Raw genomic sequence first — 25,470 nt, 5'->3', positions numbered from 1 at the left:
AGATGTATTTCTTTCTGGATTACTTTTAATTACTTTTCAGGATGACTGTTTCAGGATTACTTTTTCTACTCAGTGTGATATGCCTAGATATCACACAGGGACATTTCCTGGATAAAAGGTAAGTTAGTCAGATTGGTCAACACACACAGTTTCCCAAAGTTTTCGTACAGTTTCCAACTCCATCCTTTGAACTTTTTTCACATAACAACAATCAATGTAGTCCCATGGGAGAAAATCAGGTTATCGGTTTAAAGATGAGCAAATCAGTCTTGGGAGTTGGATTTCTGGGGTAAGAACCAAGGTTCCCCCAGGGTCAAGGATGCACTCAAAGAGCACCCTCAGCAGCACTAGGACAGCCAGTTGAAAAGTGCTGAAGCCCAATGTAATCCAATGGGGGATAGAGGGTCACCGGTTGGTGACTGCTCACGGGCATGCCACTTGGACTAGCTCAGGGCAAAGGGGGGTCAGGGTTAGCCCCCAATGTGCACCCACAGCGGACTGTAGCAACCAGGTGCTGATTCGACGTCGGCTGCCCTGCTGTTTTCAATGGGAGTTGCCGGTTTTGGCTGCAGACTCAGTCCAGGAAGTTTTCCAGGAAGAACCAACAGCAGGGCAGGTAAGTTGGAGGGCTCGGGGACATAGGTGCACCTCGGGTCCTCTTCTCCAGGGCGGCAGCATTCAGGGGTGCCGTTTGGGATCTGATTTCACCTTACCGGGTCACTCGCGGTAAGGGGGGGGCCTTTGTGCAGAGGCTGCGGGTGACGTTGGAAATTTCTGGAGGGGTCAGCCCATGGTGGACTTGGTTTCTGGAGCGCTGAGGGACCTCGCTGGGACTCGGCATCCCATGCAGTGGTAGTTCCAGGCGTCGGGTTTCTTTGACCTCAGGAGACTCAGAGTCGTTCTTTAGCGATTCTTTTGAACAGAGCTGCTGTTCATAGGAGATCCAGTCTTTGTTGCAGGCAGCCAGTCCTCCCATGGGTTCCGGCTACAGGATAAGTCGACTTTTGGCGCAAGATCTCTGGAAACTGCAGACGGGCCGGTAGGGCTGGGGCAAAGTCAGTTCTTCTCTGCAGTCACCTCTGCTGTGCGTCTTCTTTCGTCCTTCTTCTTCATAGGTTGCGGGAATCTCCTTCTGGGTTCAGGGCTGCCCCCAAAATGGAAAATGCTACTTACCAGTATGCATCTGTTCTTGGCATGTAGAGCTGCAGAATATAATACTTTTGCATAGATCGCCATCTGGTGTTGGGCTCGGATGATTGCAGTTTGCTGTTGTCTTGTAAGAAGTCTTTGTAGTCACGAGATAGGTGACTCCTCCCTTGGACGATAGTGCGCACGGGCATCAACTCCATCCTCAGATTGTTTTTCGCCATGATGGGAAATGATGGCGTTTGTAAGAAACAGGAAAGATGTCCATGTGAGTGTATCTAAGTAAGATAGCACTGGAACAGATAGAGGTTCCGGGGAGGTGGGTGGGCGTATGATATTCTGCAGCTCTACATGCCAAGAACAGATGCATACTGGTAAGTAGCATTTACCGTTCGAGGCATATGAGCTGCAGAATTCATACTTTTGCATAGACTGTATAGCAGTGCTCTCCCTTAGCGGTGGTTACCTGTATCTGTTGCAGTGGTCTGAAAAAGTGTTTCAAGAACAGCCTGGCCTACAGAAGCCTGTTGTTTTGCGTGCACGTCTACACAATAGTGTTTGGTGAAGGTGTGTGGCGTAGACGATGTTGCTGCCTTACAAATGTCATCTAAGGGAATGTTCCCTAAGAATGCCATGGAACCCCCTAGTTTGCATGTTGAGTGTGCTCTAGGGGGAATTGGTAATGTGCGTTTTGCCTTCTGGTAGCATATTTGAATGCATTTGACTATCCACCTGGCAATTCCAGCTTTGGAGATGGGGTTTCCTTTATGAGGTGGAGAGAAAACTACAAACAGTTGGTTTGTCTTTCTAAAAGGTTTAGTTCTGTCAATGTAATAAAGTATAGCTCCTTTAACATCAAGTGTGTGAAGAGCTCTCTCTGCTACGGAATCTGGGTTTGGGACAAAAACGGGTAACTCTACAGAATGATTAAGGTGAAAACCAGAGATTACTTTGGGAAGGAATTTTGGATTTGTTCTAAGAACCACCTTGTTACGATGTATTTGTAAGAATGGCTCTTATATGGTTAAAGCCTGGTTCACACTTACTCTCCTGAGAGAGGTGATTGCGACAAGGAATGCTACTTTCCATGTAAGGAACTGCAGTTCGCATTTGTGTAGAGGTTCAAATGGAGGACCCATGAGCCTAGTAAGGACAATGTTTAATTCCACACTGGAGAGGGTGGTATTGTGAGAGGAATTATTCTTTTGAGGCCTTCCATGAACGCTTTGATAGCGGGTACCCTAAACAATGACAAATGTTGTCTGTTTTGCAGGTAGGCGGCAAGGGCAGCAAGATGTAATCGTATGGATGTGTATGCTAGATTACATCTTTGTAGATGTAGCAAATAATGTTCTAAATTGAAGCATCTAGCAGGTCAATTTTGTTGTTATTGCAGTAAATGACAAACCTTTTCAATTTGGCTGCATAGCAAGCTCGAGTGGTAGGGTGTCTGGCTTCTTTAATAATGTTAATACAGTCCGGTGGGAGGTTGAGGTACATTCAGTTGAGTTGGATCTGGATGCTGAATCTCTCCATGGTTCTGCAAAAGCAGCTTTGGGGAGAGCCGTATTTTTTGGTGTGGAACAACTGAGAGTTCCAGGGGTGTTGTAAACCATGTTTACCGGGCCAATGTTGGAGCAACTAGGATCATCTTGAGAGACTGTTGTTTGAGCTTGCGTACTACTAGCGGAATGAGTCGGAGTGGCGTTCGCAAATCTGCCAGACCAGTTCATCCATATTGCATTGACCTTGGACAACTGATGTGGAAACCTGGTGGCGAAGGTTGGGCATTTTGCGCTTGCGTGTGTGGCGAACAGATCTATGTCTGGGTGGCCCTACATTTTGAAAAATGGTTGAAGAACTTGAGGATGAAGTTACCATTCGTTTATCTGCTGTGTCTGACGACTTAGCAGATAAGCAATCGGATTGTGTATTCCTGGGAGATGTTCTGCAAGAAGATATATGTTTTGCGGAATGGCCCATCTCCATATGCTTTGCGCTAGTTGAGAAAGTTACAAAGAATGTGTTCCTCCTTGTTTCTGTATATAATACATTGCTGTCATATTGTCCGCGCGGACAAGGACAGTCTTGTTGATGAGATGTAGTTGTAATGATTTTAATGCTAGAAAAATTGCCAATAATTCTAGGTGATTGATGTGGAGCATTTTTTGTTGAGTGGTCCACCTGCCCTGAATTGTGTGGTTTAGGAGATGAGCTCCCCAGCCGGTGAGCGATGCGTCTGTGGTTAGCACTATCTGTGGAACTGGGCCAAGGAACGGCCGCCCTCTGGAAAGGTCTTGTGTGTCCCACCACTGCAGAAAGCGATGTGTGCGGCAGTACACCAACAGCAGATCTGAAAGCTGACCTTGAGCCTGGTACCACTAATGTGCTAAGCATTCCTGTAAAGGGCGCATCTGAAGTCTTGCATGAGGTACTATGAAAATGCAAGAGGCCATCATTTCTATGAGCTGCATAAACACTTGAGCTGGTAGGGAGTGTTGGGGTTGGAATTTTGTGATGAGGGTCTGCATATTGGCTATCCTGGCTGGATTGGGGTATGCAAGAGCTTTGGAAGTGTATATTGTGGCCCCTAGATACTGATGTAGGTAGGAGGGCTGGAGATGTGACTTGGTGAGTTTTATTGTGAACCTCAAGTCATGGAGCAGCTGAATTGTTTGTTAAGTGTGGTGAACACACACTGGCTGTGTGACTTGGCTTTTATCAGCCAGTCGTCCAGGTATGGAAACACATGAATCTCTTGTCTCTACAAGTGTGCGGCTACTACTGCAATACACTTTGTGAAGACCCTGGGTGCTGTGGTTACTTCGAATGGGAGAACTTTGAACTGATAGTGTTGGCCGTCCACTGTAAACCTTAGATACTTCCTGTGAGCAGGGTGTATAGGAATATGGAAGTAGGCATCCTTGAGATCTAAAGCGGCAAGGAAGTCGCCTTGTTGAAGTAGTGGAAGGATTTGTTGAAGAGAGATCATGTGAAAGTGATCTGACTGTATGTAGAAATTGAGAGGTCTGAGGTCCAGTATTGGTCTGAGAGTACCGTCCTTTTTGGGGATTAGAAAGTACAGGAAGTAAACGGCTGTTCCTTGATGCTGTAGGGGAACTGGTTCAATTGCATGCTTTTGAAGCAGTGAGAGAACTCTCTGTTTGAAAAGCGTTAGATGTTCCGTGGACATGGGACACTGTTTGGGCGGTAAGTTGGGGGGAGTTGCGGTAAGTTCCAGGCAGTAACCATACTGGATAATTTCTCTTACCCACCTGTCTGTAGTGATGGAGTTCCAGACAAGTAGGAACTGTGAGAGTCTTCCTCCGACCAGAGTGGAATGGTCTGGAGGGAGCGGAGGAAAGTCATTGCTTGTTAGTGGGGGAGGTACAATTGTTATTACCTCGGCCTCTCCCTTTGTTATTATTTCCCCTGAACCCACATCTGAAATATCCCTTGTTGGGGGATGTTTGTGTGGGGCTTTTGTAGGAGGAGGAAGCAGTGTCTGCGCTGATGTTTCTGGATCCGCCCCTATAAAAGGAGCGACAAAAGGAGCCTCGTCTTGATATGTAATGCTCCCATAGATTTTGCAGTGTCCGTGTCTTTTTCTAAAGCTGTGTCTAACGCTGGGCCACAAAGGATGTTCTTGGTCGAACAGCTGATTCAAGATAGTAGTTTGCACTTCTTGTTTAAAACCAGAAATGCACAACCATGCATGTCTGCGTAGTAAGACACTGGTGTTGACAGATCTAGATGCGGGGTCTGCTGCATCGAGAGCACATTTAAGGGATGCATTTGTAATTAACTTGCCCTCCTGGACCAGATCATGGGCTTTGGCCTTGTATTGGTCAGGCAAATGCTGAATTAGGTCCTCCAGCTCATCGTAGTGAACCCTATCATACCTGGCAAGCACTGCTTGTGCATTAGCTATCCCCCAGTGATTAACTGCTTGGGAGGCAACTCGTTTGCCTTAAGTGTCTAGTAGTATAGACTCTTTGTCTGGAGGTGGAGCATCACTGGAGGTTTGAGAATGGGCGTGTTTCCTTGCATTGGACACTACCAAAGAATCTAGAGGGTGTTGTCCTTTAATGTACGTGGGATCATTGGGGCGGGTTTATATTTTTTATCAATGTGAGGATTGAGAATTCTCATCCCGACAGGGTCTTTGAAGATGTCTGGTGCATGTTTAATGACACCTTTGAGCATGAGCAATGTTTGTATTGTCTTTTGTGACTGGGCAAAAGTATCTACCAAGAAGTCTTCCTCCATGGGTACTGAATGCATTTGTACGGCATGTTATTGGGCAGCCCTATCAATAAGCTGACTAAACCCTATGTTGTCATCTGGGGGAGATGGCCGTGTTGGGTATGCCTCTGGATCAGGAAGGTCTGGAGGATCTGCAGGATCATTGTAATCTGCCCATGTGTCCTGTGGTATAGCAGGGTCATTTAAAGGGTCATTATGTCCACCCCCGTCCCATAGGTCATCATCATCCAGTGGTGGTGGTGAGTGTGGAGAGAGTCTAGGAGAGTGTATGGGAGACTTTGCAGTAGACAAAGGCTTAGTAGGAAGAACAGAAGAAGAGGGTTGTAGGGGTAAAGTTACAAAGTCTCTTTTCTTCACAGGCACCTCAGGAGAGTGTGAGGTGTCTAATTTCCTCTTCTTTGTTGAGAGACTGACAAATTGGCCTGTTTTAGAGTCCACATGCAATGTCTTTTGTTTTGGATCGATAGGATATGGTTGAAACAGTTCTTCATGGTTGGCATCTCCTTTCAATGTTGATTTTTTCGGTTTCGAACGTGGTTTTGATTTCTGCTCTGGAGCCTTAGAAGGGTTTTTTGCTCCTTCGGCTTCGAGGTCGAGTCGGTAATCTTTTACGGATCCGAAGGTTTTCGGGGTTTGTTCGGATCCGAGGCCTTTTGGTCTTTTGGTGCCAAAGAGCTTGATGTCGAGGTAATGGGAGTAGGATGTATTCCCGATTTCAGTACCGACTGTGTTTTTTGGGCACCCATAAGCGGCTTGCTCGGTCCCGAGCCGCCAGAAGGCTTTTCCTTTGTCTTCAGAGCCGGGCCTGCAGGCGGGGCTTCTGAAGTTTTCTTTCAGTCGCGACTAAGGCCTTAAGGCTAAGTTTTGACCGGAGCCTTCTTTTTCTCGGGTGGGGTAGGGGCAGTTGTACTCCCTCGTTGACCTGGAGTGATGTGGTCATCTGAGTCGTAGTCATCAGCTTCGGATACGATGTCGTGCTCCTCCGAAACCTCTGCCTCTGGAATGACGGGGCCTTCATCAAAGATGTCTTTTGGCACCGGTGCAGCCTGTTGCACCATAACGTGTCGTCGCACCCGGCGTTCATGAATAGTCTTTTTGGATCGAAAGGAGGCGCAGGCTTGGCAATCTTTTTCCTCGTGTTCTGGTTGCAGACCTTGTGGTGGTCACTGTGTGGAAATTTAGCTCCACACTGGGGGCATTTTTTAAATGGAGTCCTTTCCATTGGCCATAGGCCCAAATGGTGTCGATAGGCCCCACGGCCTGCGTCGATGACCGGAATCGAGTATTTTTGAGTTAGCGCGTGGAAGGGCACACGAACGAAAACAATGCCGTCGAGTTGTGATGGTTTGCGGGTCGAAAAGGTTTGGAAACACGGTACCAAACTGGAGCCGAAGTTACATCCGAACGCTATGACGGAAAAAAACAATCTGAGGATGGAGTCGATGCCCACGCGCACTATCGTCCAAGGGAGGAGTCACCTATCTCGTGACTACAAAGACTTCTTCCAAAACAACAACAAACTGCAATCATCCGAGCCCAACACCAGATGGGGATCTATGCAAAAGTATGAATTCTGCAGCTCATATGCCCTGAACACTGTATTTAGGTGGGCGTTTTAGGGGTCCAGAGGTCAGTAGCCAATCGCCTACTGACCTTAGGATGACTACACCCTTGGTGTACTCAACCCACGTGGGGGAGTGGGCACAATCCCCAACAAGGATTGGAGAGTGCCTGCCATCCGCAAGATGGCGGGCAATAAAGAGTGGGCTTCACCTCACCTCCCCAACCTGAGGGGTAGGGTTGGCAGAGGTGAGCACAGCTTCTGGGCTGTTCTAATACTTCCCGCCTGTACTCCCGCAAAAAGGGGGTGAGAGAGGAAGGAGGCCTGCTCCTGATAGAAGGAGAGGCTGGGGGTCACGTTACAAAGGCGGCTAGGCCATTGAAGCTCCCCTGCCACAGATGGCTATTCCTGACCTGAGGGAGATGCGACAACCTCTGCCCAGAAAATGCTTTGTTTGTGGGCTCAGTGAGCGAAGGCTCCTACCCCCAGGGTCCAGAAACATGCCTCGTGGTGGCAGGCTGGTGTCAGGGAACCCACCAGAGGCTGGTCATTTTTCAGTGGGCATCTCTAAGATGCCTCGGAGTGCCTGGTATGATAAATCCCACACTGGCATCAATGTGGACTTATTATGCTGAGACGTTTGCTACCAAACTTCCCAGAATTCAGTAAAGCCATTATTTTGCTGTGGAGTTCGTTATGACAAACTCCCAGACCATATACTCTTTATAGCTTTACTGCACTTACAATGTCAAAGGATGGATTTCGACACTGTAGGCGTACAGTGCTCATGCAACTGTACCCTCACCAGTGGTATAGTGTACACAGCTAGAGGGGTGTCTTACCTATACCGTAGGCAGTGGGTTGCAGGCATTGCACACAGGTATGTGTGCCATGTCGACTCTACACTTTTCTCTGCACCAAAACACGCAGCCTGCAATGGCAGTGTGTGTGTGTTAAGGTACAGGACCTCTAAGGGTGGCACAATATGTGCTGCAGCCCTTAGAGGCCTTTCCTGGTCACAGTGCTCTTGGTACCCATGGTACCTTTTACAAGGGACTTACATGTGGCCAGAGAGGTACCAACTTGGGGTACAAAGGTACAGTTTTGGGAAAGAACACAGGCCCTGGGAACCTGATTGGCAGGGACCCAGGGCACATAAAGTCAAAGTGCATCAGAAATCTGGGAAAACGTGTGGGGGGGCATGGAGGTACTGCAAATGAGGAAGGGAAACCTCTTAACTGACCTGTCTTATTCCTATGGAGTTAATCTCTTATATACTACACAGACCCCCAACAGTGCAAAGTTACTCAAAAAACATTTTCATATCTTTATATATAGTTTTATTTACTTTTTCTTTAAAAAATGGAGACAAAGATATACATGACAATATATTCATGATTATCAAATAAACATCTGATTCATATGTTAAACATACACTTTGTTTCCTCATACGTTAGATAACGTGCTTGTAGGCATAAATCAAAAATTGTATAGAAACAGAATTCTGTTTAGAGACCCCAAAAAAAGAAAAGAATTTTTCAAAAACACCATCACATCCACATTCTCACTTCTCATTCACTCCTACATACTAACAAACATTCTCCACAGATCACTTTTCATTAAAAACCAACAAACCATCTATAGGCCGAGATCCTACTTCAATTGTACTACATACAAGAATAATGTCTATACATAAGTTTTTAACACTTTTTGGTATGCCCTAGAATTCTAAGGTCATGAAGATTTTTAGATCATATTCTTCTGAGGATCTCTCAGAGTATGGTTGTTGTTTCTGGTCGACGTACGTTTCGGAGACTGGCTATAAGTACCACGTCTCCTTCTTCAGGACCAATGTGTTCTTCCAGAAATCAAATAATATCTGGATGATAGGGGTTCTCTCTGTATGAAGATGCAGAGAAAGAATTTTTGTAAGAGTAAAAACTTGCAACAAGGGGTAAGTTAGATTTCAATAAAGTCTTGTATCTAAGTAAAAGCTCTAGTTTAGTTAGAGCCAGAACAGCTAAAAAACGATTTTTAAGAGCATCACTATATCGTTTCAAACAGTATTGTTAGCCAAAAAAGGAAAGGGATAGTGCCCAAGTTGTGAGTCACCCCATAGTGCTTCAAAATGCTAAGAGATGTGTCATAGAGAAAATTAGAAGTTCCATAGGCTTATTATGTATCACTGGGCTAAGTAGAGAGAAAGGGGGAATCTGAGAAAAGAAGTGTAGACGTAGTGTTCGCCTACGTGTATCAATCAGATTTTCCTCTGTTTGTTGTCCCGACACCTGTTCCGGGCTTCTACTGTTGTGATGAGTACTGGGGTAATCCCAGGGTCTAAAAGATACAGAAATGGTAGAATTAAACCCACCGATTCTATGCTGATATTAATCACTGTGCTATAACAGAGCACAAATTTAGCATTGTCTCACCCTTTATGCTGCAAAAGAAACCCACTTTCCAACAGGCTACCTCAGAGGTGCCCCCTGAAAACCTACCAACCCATGTGTTGTCTCTGATTGGCCGTAGCCAGAATGCCACCACCAGACAGGTTTCTGGACCCCTGGGTAGAGAGGCTCTGCTCTCTGGGACCAGAAACAATGCACATCCTGAGCAGAGGTGTCACACCTCCTACCCAAGGATGGGCAAGTGCTCAAAGAGGGAAGCTTCAAAGGGCTGCCGCCTTTGTAATTTGACTTCCAGCCTCTGCTGCTAGCAGCAGATGGAAGCCCCTGGTAATGCCCCCTTTGGCCCGGAGGCCACAAAGAAAACCTAGGAAAAATAGGAGGTGTGCCCACCTCTGCTAACTCCACCTCTAAGGTGGGGAGGTGAGGTTAAGCACATTTTCCGTCCCCACCATCTTGAAGTTGGTGAGACCCCTCTAATCAGGCCACAGGAGGGTGGCATAATGGAGGGTGCAGTCACCCCAGGTAAGTTGCTCATTGGCCCTACGTGCTACTCCCCAAAACACCACTAAATTTACTATTTTGTTGGCTCCTTCATACCTGAAAACTATTTCCTGGTGAACTAAGAAGAAGGACGAAGAAGACGCTGTGCAGCAAAGCCTGAAGACGCCTACTGACCCCACAAAAGAAAACAATGCCTGTCCTGTAGCCAGAGAACCAGAGGGAGACTGCCTGTTCTTTGACAAGGACCAGAACTCCTGAGGACAGCAGATCTGTCCCCAAGAAACCTACAAAACGGACTCTGGTGCCCTCCGGAACCAAGTCCTGCCCACTCTGCACTCGATGCCTCCGGCACTGTCCGGGTGACCGCCAATCCAGACCTTTTTCCCCAGCAATCCTGCCATTAAGTCCAGGGCGAAGAAAACCCACAGATGCCTAGCTAAGTAGAGATGCTAGGGTACGAAGGGACACCGTTGGTGGTGCCCTCCCAGGCCCTGGGGCATTGGGTGCAGGGGTGTCCTTAGGCATCGGAAAAATCTTACCGGGCAGGTTGTGGTCAGGGATGACTACAAATTGAGACTGCAGGCATCGAGGTGGAGTTCGGCAGAAGTGCTGGGAAATCTTTACAGGACCGGTAGGCAACTTGAACTCGAGCCAGAGACATCAGGTGTAGAGGTGGCTTCTCCGTTCCTCAGAGCAGAGGTTTTTTTCTTTAAAGTTGGTTTCTTCTAGACAGGTCCGCTGTTCTCTGGAGATCTTGATCTTTGTTGAAGGCAGGCAGTCCTTCCAAGGCTTTGAAGGTCGCTGGGCTGTAGGACAGGTCTGCCTGGCGCACAATCGTCGAGGGCTGCAGACAGGACAGTAGTACTGGGGCCAAGTCCGTTGGTGTCTGCAGTATTCTCTGCTGGTGCAACGCTGTAGTGTCCTGCTTTTCTTAGGTCATCAGGAATCTGATTTCAGGGTCTGGAGGAGCCACCTAAAAACTAGATTTAGGGGCATTACAAAGGAGTAACAGGTAGGGACCAATGTGTTCCTTACCTGGGGTACCTACACCAACTATTATGCAACCCTCCCGTAGGAGGGGGCATAGCCCTAGCCAGGATTGGAGAAGTCCCACCATTTTCAAGATGGTGGGTACTGAAAAATGTGCTTAACTTTGCCTCCAACACCTGAGGGGTGGAGTTGGCGAAGGGGGGCTCACCTTGTACTCTACCTTGGTTTTCCCGCCAAAAGTGGGTAGTTTAAACTGGGGCAGCCATCTGCTGCTAGCAGCCGATGCTGGGGTCACATTACACAGGAGGCAGGCCTTTGTAGCTTCCCCCTCAATCACTGAGCTCATCTGGCCTCAGAAAGCAGGGGCTCTCGACCCAGGGGTCCAGATGCAAGTCTGGTGGTGGCAGGCTGCCTATTGCTAGTCAGAGACCCCACCAGGGTTGCTATGTTTTCAGTGGGCACACAGGGGTGCCCTCTGAGTACATGTTTAACAAATCCACCACTGGCATTAGTGTGGGTTTATTAAGAGGAATTATTTGGTGCCAAACACCCTGGGTTCAGTAAAACCATCATGGTGCTGGGGAACTCGAGCTGTCAAGTTTCAATCCCTTGTACTCTCTATAGCTTCCTTGGCACTTACAATATTAAGGAAATCGACTTAAATATTGTAGAGGCATATCTGCTCCTGCATATATGCCCACATCTGAGATATAGTGCACCCTGTCTTAGGGCTTGTAAGGCCGGCTAGAGGGGTGACTTTCTTATAACTTAGGCAGTGATCCTGGACATGGCACAGAGTAAGTGTGCCATGTTGACTGTCGTTTCTCACTGCACAAAGACAAACAAGCTTCAGTGGCAGTAGTATGGCCTTGATGAGGGGTCCCTGATGGACGCTCTTCAGTCCCCATGCACTAGGTACCAAGGGTACCATTTACTAGGGACTTACAAGGGGTCTGAAGGTATGCCAATCGTGGTACAGTTTTAAGAAAGAAGCACAGACTCAGGGGGGACCAGCTTGGCAGGGACCCTATCCACTTACAATTGAAACCACATCATTTTCCAGGCAAAAAGTGAGGGCGGGGTCTAACCATGTCAAAAGAGGCACTTCCTCACAATAAACCTTGAATTTCCTGAGCTTGATCTTAAGTATCCCCATAAGGGCACAGGTCCACAGGGCCTGAGTCTATAGCAAAAATATCACGGAGACGATTTCCATACTCCTCTTTCTTGGGCATCCCTATGGAAAATGTTCTATGTAGCAGCGTCAGGCTGCGGTGGCGCCATATGGGATGCAGCAGGTGGTGGAGGCGGCGTTGAAGGATGCGGTATCGAACACTGCAGAGCTTGATCAAAGCAGTGGCGTCAGCACCAAATCTGATGCTGCAGCACCGAGAAATGTCAGAGCTAAAGGCATAAGCATTTGAAATCTGTATGGAGCTGTTGGCCTTCATGGGGAGTTGAATGGCAACAAAGTCCTCCAGAAGATTGAATATATAGTGTTATGGTGCCGGATGAGAATCTGGTTGAAAGGAGGCAAATGCTTGGCACTTTTTCTAGCAACCATATGGATGCCCACAGGGCAAAAGCTAAAGGGTGCATTTTCCATCACTCCCCCACTCAAGATTAAGAAGAGACCTGTGGATTACAATCAGACTCAGACTATACATGTCCAAACCAACTGTAGTCAAAGTCCAGCAAGGAAAACGTGGCTGCTTCTTGGTTTTCTCATCGATTTCCATGTGTTTTCCTCATCATTATGCTCCTATGGACAAGCTCCAGTGCCCTCTTGCTGTTGTCACCGAACGTTTGCATTCTCATGCTTGCACCATCGAACTGTGTTCGGCTTTGAGGTGTGTATACACTAACTTCTCTCTCCCGAGTCGGTTGCCAAAGGAAACCGAGCTCTTGTCCTTGCTTTCCCACCTAATGGCAGAAAAAAATATATCTGAACCAAGCATTCATATAATGTGGCACCATGGTCATGCACTCAAGTGTCGTGGAGCATCTCGATTTCACATTCTCCATAAACCTCAGTCTCCCTAGGTCTTTGTATCCTTACAAGCAGGACTACGGTATATCACATAGAATGTAATTTAGTCAATCTCTCAGATCATAGACCGGTATCCCCAAGAGAAGACCTTCTCTGCCCATGACTGTCTAATCTGTGATTTTAAAGCAAAGGATAATAAGGTCTTCTTCGTTACCCATGACTCAGATGACTTATGCCAATTAGCTTTCTTTAATAAAAACAAACACAGCAGTTCTAAGTCCATCTTCGACAGGTTTCATGAAAGGTCTTAGTAAAAGGAACAGCTCTTTACAGCAAAGTAACAAAAATGACAGTCCTAAGGGTACCCTGCCAATAATACACAGTAGACTACTCACTGAGCACAAGCTGCAGTCAAAAAGCTCGGAGGTGCCCACAAGAAATTAAACAGCAGCTGCAACAACCACTAGTTGTTTTTTAGGTCTCGCCTGAGACAGCGCTTTAGCGCTGCTCTGGCGAGACTTATAGTAAGCACTTTTGGAAGTGCAAACGAGTGCTTTCAGGCCGCCAACTACTGTGCATGTGTGCCGGGCGCGCGCACCATTTGGCAGCCTGAAAGCACTCGTTGTCTTTCACTTCCGCTGCCGCTCGGCCGCTTTGATGTTTTATCGTGATCGCGATCACTTTCACATTCGCAGCCGTACGGCCGCTTCCCTTCCTACTTTAATGCACTGTTAAAGCAGAATCCACGCCCTCCCTTTCACCCTCCCCCAAACTCCACTCTAGTGCTGCTGCTATCAGCCTAAACGCTGGGCCTTCCATGTGGGCCCGCGCTCTGTTCTTCTCATCCCTTCGCCCCTCCCCCCGCTGCACTGGGTGGTCTTTGGGTGCCTGTAGGACCATCCACCCGTCTTCATTCCACCTGTCCCTCATTGCTTGTGGGGCCCTCTCCAACCAACCCCCTGCCGCTAGTGACACCGGGGGACACCCCCTTCCATGCCTTCCTCACTTTCCACGTCCTCCTCTAACGCCCTCGTTGGCTGATCTTCCCTGCCGTCAAACATAAGCTCCCCATTGTTTTTTCTTGCATGCCCATGCCAGCGTCTCCACTCTCTCCCTTCTGCTCTGTGGCAGAGAGCTTATTGGTGTCATTCCTCTTCTGAGGCCCCCTATTTTTCTCTGCCCCCACCCCCACCCCTTCCCCATCCCTCCTCCTCGACCTCATGTTATCCTTTCTTTCCCTCCCCAACTGCCAGAGCACTATCTCTAGGGCACAACACACAAATGCACACCACAAAATTCAACTATTGACCATCGCATAATTTCACACAACACAAATCAACACAATTCAACTCCACATCATTCGAAATGCCACATAAATACAATCCATCAAATTCAACTCCACACATTTCCACTCTGCTCCATGCCACATAATTCCACTTCACATAACACCACTCCATGCAAAATAATTCCATTACACTCCACGCAACACAATTCAACTCCAGATAATTCCACTCCATATAGTTCCACTTCAACCTACATACTTACACTTCACATAATTACACTCCATATATATACACTCAGCTCCAAAACACATTACACTCAACAAAATTCAACTTCAGCATGCCCTGTATTTACACTCCACATAATTCCACACCATACCACACAATGCCACGCCACACAATTCAATGCAACACAATTCCATACCACACAGAATAATAACACTCTATTCCATACCACACAATTACACTCCACATAATCTACTCCATGCCACATAGCAACACTCCACATAAATACACTTCACACCATGCCACATGATTTCGCTCAACATAATTTCACTCAGTGCCACACAATTCCACACAACACAATTCAACTCCACACAATTCCATTCCACGACACAAAATTCTACTCCACAACACATAATTCAACTAGATACCACATACATCCAATCCACACATCAGAATCCACATCATGCCACATAATTCTACAACATACTACATAATTCCACTCAATACATGGCACTTTACGACACACAATACCACTAGACATAAGCCCACGAAACTTAATACTGCATAATTAATATCCACATAATTCTATTGCACACCATACCACATAAATCCACCTCACAGAACTCCACTCAATGCCACACAATTCCAAAACAAACAATACCACTCCAACCCACATCATTTCACACCACATAATTGCAACCCACACAATATAACTTAACATCATGCCACATAATTCAACTTCACTACATGCCACTCCACACCAAACAATGCCACTCCACGTAAATCCACATCATGCAATATAATTACGCTCCATATAATTCCACTCCACACCATGCCACATATTTACACTGCACATATTTCATCTCCACCCCACATACATCCACTCTACTCAATAAAACATGGCTAAAGACATTGACAACGCCAATTGCTCTCAGAGTGCTATCTACATTATTTAATGTATGCAATAAAAGTCTAGCAAATAAAAAACTATCACTCTATAATAAACACATACGGTATGGTGCTGTGTTCTTTTGTTACAGTTTAGCAAAAGTTGATTATTCGGAGGCAGTGAGTTGCAGTTATCAACAAGCATTTGCAATGCAATAGGTCTCGCAGTTACACGAGTTAAAGCTATTGGCATTGTAAATGACAATGCCAATAGGCATTGTTATTTGCAATGTCAATAGCTCAAACTCGCGTAAATGCGAGACCTAATGCATTGCAAATGCTTTTTTGTTTTTGTGTACTTTCTCAGTCAGGGGTCATCGGGCAGCTGCAGAGCTTGTTTTAGTGTTTCTGCTTACATTTACTGTCTAAAGTATGCACTGATAAGGGTAGAAGTACAGGAATATGGCGATTTCTTCCCTAATATACATCACTGTTCTATTCTAATCGCATTTGAAGTAATCCTGTAAAATCCTACCTATGAATCTTCTGAAAACACGCCACTTAGCGATACTTTACTCTGTAAAGTTTACAGACTGTAATTTTGCTTTAGCTTTAATATATCACTCCAACACAGCTTCTTTCTTTTTTCTGGTCCGATGCCCCATGAAAAATAACTATGTGAACCAATCACGCGCGCGCTCACGCGGTGCCAGTCAGTGGTGCGTGCAGGCCCTGTGGGGGAACTAGCAGATTGTTGGGCAGGCTGGTTGATGCCTCTCAAAGGCCTGCAGGGCTCGCAGTTACTTGAGTTTAAGCTATTGGTATTGTAAATGACAATGCCCTTTATTTAAGTTTTTAAAACAAAAATAAAAGGCATTGTTATTTGCAATGGTAATAGCTCAAGCTTGCGTAAATGCAATAGGTCTCGCATTTACAAAAGTTTAAGCTATTGGCATTGTTCATGACAATGCCTTTTTTATCTATTTTATAAAACAAACACATAAATAAATGCCATTATCATTTAAAATGCCAATAGCTAGTGTTGCATTATTATTAGCAATGCCAACTGCTCACACTTTTATAATGCGAGACCTATTGCATTGCAAATGCTTGTTTCTCTTATTTTCAATTAAAGGTTAACAGCTTTGGACAACAATCGGACTTTTCTGGTTGTGATCACTCTCAGTGGGGTGTGGGTGTCTCACCAAACAAGCATGCAAGCATGGTCAACTTCGAAGCATCATATAGATCAGTCACAGACGGCAATCACAAGCATCACAACATTACACCGCCTGCCATTCTTAAACCACCTTTATGAAAATATGGTAAAGTAAAACATGGGACTTTTTTTCAGGAAAAAGCTATACTGAAATGTACTTAAATGCAAAGCTCTTGCAGTTAGGGGCACAGATCACTATGATCTATTAGACTGTAAGCAGCAGAAACCTGCAGAAAGAAGCACACCCAAGCAGAAATACTAGAAGACAATTCTGTACCACATAGACATGTTCACATCTAGAAAAAGCTCACCTTGACTTGTCTCGCCTGGCTAACAACACATGGCAAGCTAAAAAGCTGCTGAACAAATGCTTTCAGCTCCTCCACTGTCAGCTTGGTCCTTGTTCGCCCATTATCTGGTTGACTGAGCCTGCTGGAAAACAAAATGACGTATCCATTGGGGCTAGGTAATGCTTTTATGGCTAAAGCAAACTAGGTTTGTACTAAATGCCACATAAATAAATAAAATACAATTAAATATTCGCCCATAAACCACTGGTGGTAATAGAGCACCTTTGTCCAATTTAACATAAGAGTATGTTTTGGTCAGGTCTATAACGCTATGGAACAGGTTTGTGATTCTGCACTTGCATGTACTCGTATATAAAGGTCCATTCATGATCAAAGGCACAAGGTCATGTACTTGAGCTATAGCCCGTTGCTACGTAAACCTAAAGTTAATTATGTTATAATATAGTGGTACAGCAAACTAAACACTGGCTTATATATTTATACAGAGACACTCAAGGTACATCCTGGACCACTTGAGGCTGCAGGTAGTGCCTGTGGGACGGCAGGATGGGAATGTGGGAATATGCATCACGCGCGTCCAATGCTACAATCTATTCTGTTGGATTAATGGCAGGGAGAACTTTGACCATGGTGAGCATCTTGAGCTCGTCTTTTCTTAAGAAGAAGTTAGAGGGTGAAAATCTGGTATTGAGGCAACAGCCTCCATCCTTTTTTGGTACCAGAAAGTAGCAGGAGTAACAACCAGTCACAACTTCTTAAACAGACACCCTCTCTATTGCTCCTTTGGCTGAAAGAGCTAGAACTTCTGCATTAGAGTATAAACAAGCGGCCCTTCAAAAGATACTGCAGTGGTTTTGGCATGTCTGTCTGGAAGACAGGTAATGAAGGGTAGAGAGTAGCCTTGTTCCAAAATTTGGAGTACCCATTGGTCCAAGGTAATGCTCCTTCAACCTGGGAGATAAAAGGCAATTCAACCTCCAACCTGGAGATTGTAAAATGTCAGGGTCAAATTAAAGGGGTTTTGATGAGTCTGCTGAAGGGGGTCTCGGCAGAATTTTCCATTGAGGACCTCAAAGCTGTTGTTCTGTTCCCCGGCCACAGCCTCTAATGGACTGGGTGGTTGTAGGAAACTGGCTCTCTATATACTATACCAAAGTAAGGTATAGACTGCACAAAGTTCAGTGGATCCCCAAAAGCTTACAGAGGTAAAAGTAGATAATACCTTACTCTCTATTTGTGGTAGTATGGCAAGCAGTAAGGCTTCATCAGAGGGTAGTGTTAAGCATTTCTTGTACACACTCAGGCAAGAAATGATATCAAACACTCAAAGACTGAACTCAGACCACCTGTTTGTATTAAAAATAGTTCTTTCCTTGTATTTTATTTTTAGAACCAAGCAGGACTTGGTACTGGTAAATAGAATTGTACTTTTCAAGACAGATTGATCAACAAGTTAGCTGGATGAGAATGACTTTTGTTACACGTTTGTAAAATATTTAAGTACAGTTTAACTTACTCTTGGGTTACTTTTGATTATTTTTTAGAGTACTTTTTGGATTACTTTTTCTACTCAGTGTGTTATGCCTAGATATCACACTGGGACATTTACTAGATAAAACATTAATGTAGGAAACTGGCTCCAAAATGAGGTATGGTGTGCACAGAGTCCAGTGGAACCCCAAACATAGGCAGAGGTAAAAGTAGATAGCACCTTACTTTCTATTTGTGGTAGTGTGGGCGAGAAGTAAGGCTTTATTAGAGGGTAGTGTTAAGCATTGTTGTACACACTAAATCAGCAAATGTCGTCACACACTCAAAGACTGAACTCAGACCAATTAATTTGTATCAAAAATATTATTTAGTTATTTTATTTCTAGAACCAAGCCAGGCCTGGTACAGGTAAGTGAAATACATGCTTTGCAAAATCGTGTGCAATGTTTTACAATTAGATGCAGGTTCAAATGCAGTTGATTGAATTACAGGTAAGTAAATGTTTTGAAATTACTGTTCTGTTACTGTTCAGTTACTTTTCAGATTACGTTGTACATTACTTACTGGGTTACTTTTCAGATTATTTTTGCTAATCAGTGAGATATGCCTGGATATCACACTGAGACATTTCATAGACTAAAGGTAAGTAAATCACTTTTAGTACATTTGCACTTTTGTCAATGTTCTATACAAACCAATTCCACACTTAAAACAATTTAAGGAAAACCAGTCAATCTATTCCTATGGAGAGAAGGAAAATGCTACTTACCCAGTATGAATCTGTTCTTGGCATGTAGAGCTGTAGATTCACATGCTGTGCATAAGTGTGCCATCTAGTGTTGGGACCGGATGTTTGCACTTTTTTTTTTGATTGAAGAAGTCTTTTCCAGTCACAAGGTAGTTGACTCCTCCTTTTGGTGATAGTGCGCATGGGCATCGACTCCATTTTTAGATTGTTTTCCCACAGAGGGTGAGAATGGAGTTAGTAAAAGTAGAATCGAGATATCCATGTGTAAGTATCTAAGTAAGATGGTACTGGAACAGGTACAGGTAACCTGGGTGGTGGATGGAGCGAATGTGAGCTCTACATGCCAAGAACAGATTCATACTGGGTGAGTAGCATTTTCCGTTCCAGGCATGTAAGCTGTAGATCACATGTTGTGCATAGACTATACAGCCGTAATCTTCCGAAGCGGTGGCTAATCTGTAGCTGTTGCAGTCATTTGAAATAGTGTGCGTAAAACTGCCTTGCCTACATTAGCTTGTTGTCTGGCTAACACATCTACACAATAGTGTTTTGTGAATGAGTTTGGTGAAGAACAGGTTGCAGCTTTACAGATGTCAGCTATGGGAATATTTCCTAAGAGAGCCATAGAAGGCCACAGTTTGCGAGTGGAATGTGCTCGAAGGGGAATTGGTAAAGTTCTCTTTGCTTTTGCATAACATGTTTGAATACATTTGACTAGCTCCCGTGCAATACCTGATTTTGAAATGGAATTGCCTTTGTGTGGAGGAGAAAAAGCGATAAAAAGTTGTTTAGTGTTACGAAAAGGTTTTGTCCTTTCTATGTAATACAGCAATACTATTTTAACAACTAAAGTGTGTAGAGCATGTTCTGCCACAGAATCTGGTTGAGGAAAGAACACAGGCACCTCAACAGATTGGTTGATGTGGAAGGCAGAAACTACTTTAGGTAGATATTTAGGATTAGTGTGGTGAACCCTTTATTTTGGTTCTTCTATGGTTAATGCCTAAAGCTCACCCACTCTCCTGAGAGATGTGATAACAATGAGGAAAGCAACTTTCCAAGTGAGAAGGAAAATTCTACTTACCAGTATGCATCCGTGCTTGGCATGTAGAGCTGTAGATCCGCATACTTTTGCATAGATTACCATCTCATGTTGGGCTCGGATGTTTGCACTTTGTTATTGTAGAAGTCTTTGTAGTCACGAGATAGGTGACTCCTCCTTTGGTTAGTAGTGCGCATGGGCATCGACTCCAACTCCAGATTATTTTCGCCATAAAGGGTGATGATGGAGTTAGTTAGAAATAGAAAAGATGTCCATGTGTAATGTATCTAAGTATGATAGTATTGCAATACATACAGGTGTGCGGGGAGGCGAGTGGGCGCATGAGGATCTACAGCTCTACATGCCAAGAACAGATGCATACTGGTAAGTAGCATTTTCCGTTCGAGGCATATGAGCTGTAGATCGCATACTTTTGCATAGACTATACAGCAGTTACCCCGTTAGCGGTGGCTACCCGTATGTGTTGCAGCAGTTTGAAAACGTTTTCTTAGCACAGCCTGGCCCACACTAGCTTGTTGTTTTGCCTGCACATCTACACAGTAGTGTTTTGTGAAAGTGTGCGGTGTAGACCATGTTGCGGCTTTGCAAATGTCATCCATGGGGATGTTTCCTAAGAATGCCATGGATGCCCCTAGCTTGCATGTGGAATGCGCTCTAGGGGGAATGGATTATGTACGCTTTGCTTTTTGGTAGCATATTTGGATGCATTTAACGATCCACCTGGCAATTCCAGCTTTTAATATAGGATTGCCCTTATGTGGTGGTGAGAAAGCTACAAAACGTTGTTTAGTTTTCCTGAAAGTTTTTGTCCTTTGAATGTAGTAAAGAATAGCTCTTTTGACGTCAAGCGTATGAAGAACCCGTTCTGCTACTGAGTCTGGTTGAGGAAAAAAGACTGGGAGCTCAACAGACTGGTTAAGGTGAAAAGCCGAAACTACTTTAGGTAAGAATTTAGGGTTTTTCCAAAGAACCACTTTGTTGTGATGTATTTGTAAACATGGTTCTTGCATGGTTAATGCATGGAGTTCACTCACTCTTCTGTGAGATGAGATGGCTACAGGGAAAGTTACTTTCCATGTGAGGAACTGAACCTCGCATTTATGTAAAGGTTCAAATGGGTGATCCATGAGCCTAGTAAGGACAATGTTTAGATTTCATACTGGAGAGGGTGAAATTCTGGGAGGAATTATCCTTTTAAGGCCTTCCATGAATGCTTTGATGGGAGGTACCCTAAAAAATGACAAGTGTTGTCTGTTTCCTAAGTAAGCTGCTATAGCAGCAAGATGTAATCTTATGAATGTGTATGCCACATTACATCTTTGTAGATGCAGGAGATAACAGATGTTTTGAGATGAAGTATCTAGTGGATTGATTGTGTTGTTATTGCAGTAAACAACAAATCTTTTCCATTCAGCATAGCAGGCTCTAGTGGTAGGACGTCTAGCTTCTTTAATGACGTTCATGCAGTCTGGTGGGAGATTGAGGTAACCAAACTTAAAGACTTCAGGAGCCAGATTGCTAGGTTCAGTTGAGCTGGTTCTGGATGTCTTATCTCTCCATGGTTCTGTGTGAGAAGCTTTGGGGAAAGGTGCAACTTCTGGTGTGGAACTACTGAGAGTTCCAGCAGTGCTGTGAACAATGGTTGTCGGGCCCATGTAGGAGCAACAAGGATCATTGTGGGAAACTGTTGTTTGAGCTTGCGCACCAGTAACGGAATGAGCGGGAAAGGCGGAAAAGCGTACGCAAATCTGCCTGACCAGTTCATCCATATCGCATTGCCTTTGGACAATCGGTGTGGATACCTGGAGACGAAGTTTGGGCATTTTGTGTTTAAATGTGTGGCAAACCTTATCTATGTCTGGGTGGCCCCACATTTGAAAAAACGGATGAAGAACTTGCGGATGAATATCCCATTCGTGAATCTGCTGTTGTTGACGACTGAGCAGATCCGCAATTTGATTGTGTATCCCAGGTAGATGCTCTGGTAAGAGGTATATCTTTTGAGGAATGGCCCATCTCCAAATCCTTTGTGCTAGGCGTGAAAGCTGCAGAGGGTGTGCCCCACCTCTGTTTTTGTATGTAGTACATTGCTGTCATGTTGTCCGTTCGGACGAGGAGAGTTTTTTTGCCTAGGGGAGGTTTCTGAAATTACTTCAGGGTCGAGAAATAGGGCCAGTAACTCCAGGTGATTGATGTGGAGGAGTTTCTGTTGCGGGGGCCACATACCCTGAATGGTGTGGTTTAAGAGATTAGCTCCCCAGCTGGTGAGCGATGTGTCTGCCGTTAGCACGATTTGTGGAACCGGGTCTAAAACGGCCGCCCTTTAAAAAGATCTTGTGTGCTCCACCATTGCAGAGAATGATATGTGCGGCTGTCCACCAACACCAGATCTGGAAGTTGATCTTGACATTCTTGTAATGGACGCATCTGGAGTCTTGCACAAGGGACAATTAAGATGCAAGAGGCCATCAACCCTATTAGCTGCATGAACATTCGAGCTGGTAGGGAGTGTTGCGGTTGAAATTTTGTTATCAGGGCTTGCATACTGGCTATCCTAGCTGGATTGGGGTATGCAAGGGCTTTGGAAGTATCTATCGTTGCACCCCCTGTACGTTGCGGATGTAGGGGAACTGGTTCTATTGCATGCTTGTGCAAGAGAGAGAGAGAGAACCTCCTGGTTGAGAAGCATGAGAGGTTCTGTGGACATTGGACATTGTCTGGAAGGTATGTGAGGGGGTAGAAGTGAGTTCCAGGCAGTAACCATACTGGATAATTTGTCTTACCCACTTGACTGTGGTGATGGAATTCCAGACAGGTGGGAACTGTGATAGTCTTTCCCCGACCGGAGTGGAATGGTCTGGGGGGAGTGGAGGGAAGTCACTGTTTTGTGGTGGGGGAGTTGCGGGTGTTAGAACCACGTCCTATCCCTCTGTTGTTATTGCTTCTGTAAGTCCCTCTAAAATATCCTTGGTTAGGGGAAGTTTGAGTGGGGCTTTTATAAGTGGAAGAGGTGTTTTCTGTGCCAATGGTTTTGGAGGCGCCCCTATAAGAGAAGTGAGGAAAGGAACCTCTACTAGTTGTTGCCTGTAGGGCCCCCATAGATTTGGATGTTTCTGTGTCCTTTTTCATCTTTTCTAAAGATGTGTCCACAGTAGGTCCAAACAAGTGTTCCTGATCCAAAGGTTGATTGAGGATGTTAGACTGCACCACTTGCTTAAAACCAGATATGCGTAACCACGCATGTCTGCTTAGTAACACGCTTGTATTAATTGCGCGGGATGCTGTATCTGCTGCATCCAGGGCACATTTAATGGATGTATTTGTGATTTACTTTCCCTCTTGTATGAGATCATTTGCTTTGGTCTTATATTGGTCTGGAAGATGCTGCATGAGCTTTTCAAGCTCATCATAGTGAGCCCTGTCAAACCGCACTAGTAAAGCTTGTGAGTTAGCAATACGCCAAAAATTTGCTGCCTGTGACACAACCCTTTTACCGGATGTGTTCAATAGTTTAGACTCTGTCTGCCAGAGGGGCATCACCTGTGGTTTGGTTATTTACAAGTTTACGGGCATTTGCCACAACCAATGAATCTAGAGGGAGTTGACCCTTAATGTAAGCTAGATCGCTTGGAGATGGTATGTATTTCTTCTCAATTCAAGGATTGATCACTCTAGCCCCGACAGGATCTTTAAAAACTTCAGGGGCATGTTAAATCATCCCTTTCAGCATAGGGAGAGTATTTGTTTACTTTTGAGGCTGTGAGGAGGTCTCTAATAAAAAATGTTGATCCAAAGTGTCTGAGTGGAGTTGAACTCCATGGTATTGTGCAGCCCTATTTATTATCTGGCTCAGGTACATCTGGGACATTATAATCAACCCAAGAGTCATGAGGTGGGACACTGTGGGTGTCATCGTCAGTTTCGTCATGATCATCTGGTGGGTCTATGTCCTCATCCCAATCCCCTATATCCTCATCATCCTCTTGTGTAGGTGAAAGAGGAGGCACTGGAGAGTGTGCTGGAGTAAGTGTTATGTTTGGAAGCTGTAACAAGTTTGACAATCCTGGTGCTTGATGGAGTTCCACGCCTCCAAGTACACCTGAGGTTCCCGGTTCCTGGCTCCCACCCTCCTTTAAAGACTGTGAGGCTGAGGCTGATGGCGGACGGTGGTGTGAGACGCTAAGCCTTCAAAAGTTCGGAATTGATTCGGACGGCTCTCTCTTCTACATTTATAAATTTCTTGGCGAATGGTGTTGTTTAAACGCGTTTTTTGTCCGCGGGAGTTACTTCATGCCAATTGGGGAATGCTACCAGAGCAGTGTATAGCGGTGCGGAACGGAGCCGTGCAGAGCGGGGCAGGGTGGCGCCGTCCCAGTTTCTAAGTTTCTTATAGCCGGAGAGTGCTCTGCTCCGTGTTGGACTTTGTTTCGGCGGCCATAGACGCTAAGCCTTGCAGTTTGAGTTCGAGCAGCGCTGGATATAGGCGGTTTGCAGGAGTGACTTTGGGCCATTTTGTGAGCAGAGCGGAGTGGAGCAGTGCAGTGTTGGGCGGAGTAGAGTCTCTGTCTCTAAGCTTTTTGCAGCTGGGCCTGGGTGCAGGAGAGTGCTTCGGTCCGTGTGAGGCTTGTAACTGCTTCTGCTGTGGATTTCGGAGGCTATAAGCAGCTGCATTTGGGGATCCGCATTTGCTGAGTCTCACCTGCGTTTGGGCAAGAGGAGCTGCTGCGGCTCCCAGACCCCGAGACGCATGTAGAATTCTCGAGAAAAACCATCACTCACTCACTGGGACGGCTGCACCTGGACCTGGAGGCACAGAGATATTTGGGAGAAAGGAGGAAAGGTCGATTCTCAGTTTACTTCAGGTATTAATTAAGTTACTGTTTTTCTCTTTTTCAATATGGGGAAGTTACTTAATACACGCAAGGCCAAAGCCCTTCGTGTACAGGCCAGAGAAGCAAAAAACACCGTCAAATTATTAAATAAAAACCTCAATTGTGAAAAAAGACGACGCAAAGGAAAAAAATGACAGCACTGGGAGCTCCGAAGACTTGGGAGAATCCTTCACGGACTCTTTAACTCCGATTCCGGATTCAGAGGACCCTCATAGCATAGAGGTAGATCGCTCCCCTCTTACTCTGGACGCCGTATCTAAGCAAGATAGATTTATGGATGTCCTAAAGGGTGCTAAACCATTCCCTCTTTTTGATTAAAAAAACGCATTTTTTGTTCAAAGTATTCCCGCTCAAATATCTTCCTCCTCCTCCTCAATTACTCAACTCCCAGATTCATTGCATAAGTCTAATCTCCTGGCATCTTCTGCATTCTCGCCATCTCCGCTCAAAGAAAATTCTTTGGTGCCTCCTTGGGAAAATATAGATGCCAC

The 25,470-nt window shown here is 45.3% G+C and overlaps 1 protein-coding gene across 7 annotated transcripts in view; it reads right to left on the bottom strand.

The window, feature by feature from the left end:
* KDM5A (lysine demethylase 5A) overlaps positions 1–25,470 on the bottom strand; it is a 1,031,636-nt gene that overhangs the window by 492,753 nt on the left and 513,413 nt on the right. For all 7 annotated transcript variants that reach the window (XR_014981238.1, XR_014981239.1, XM_085652274.1 and 4 more), the window contains one exon: positions 16,786–16,906. Coding sequence is in view for 5 of the 7 variants with exons in the window: in XM_085652274.1 (XP_085508400.1) it covers positions 16,786–16,906 (121 nt within the window). In the remaining 2 variants the exon portion in view is untranslated. The remainder of the gene's footprint in view (positions 1–16,785; positions 16,907–25,470) is intronic.

This window comes from Triturus cristatus, chromosome 4_1, assembly GCF_964204655.1.
Source record: "Triturus cristatus chromosome 4_1, aTriCri1.1, whole genome shotgun sequence".
Taxonomy (NCBI): domain Eukaryota; kingdom Metazoa; phylum Chordata; class Amphibia; order Caudata; family Salamandridae; genus Triturus; species Triturus cristatus.
Note: the sequence above shows the minus strand (reverse complement) of the source record. Positions and strands in the feature narration are given on the sequence as shown.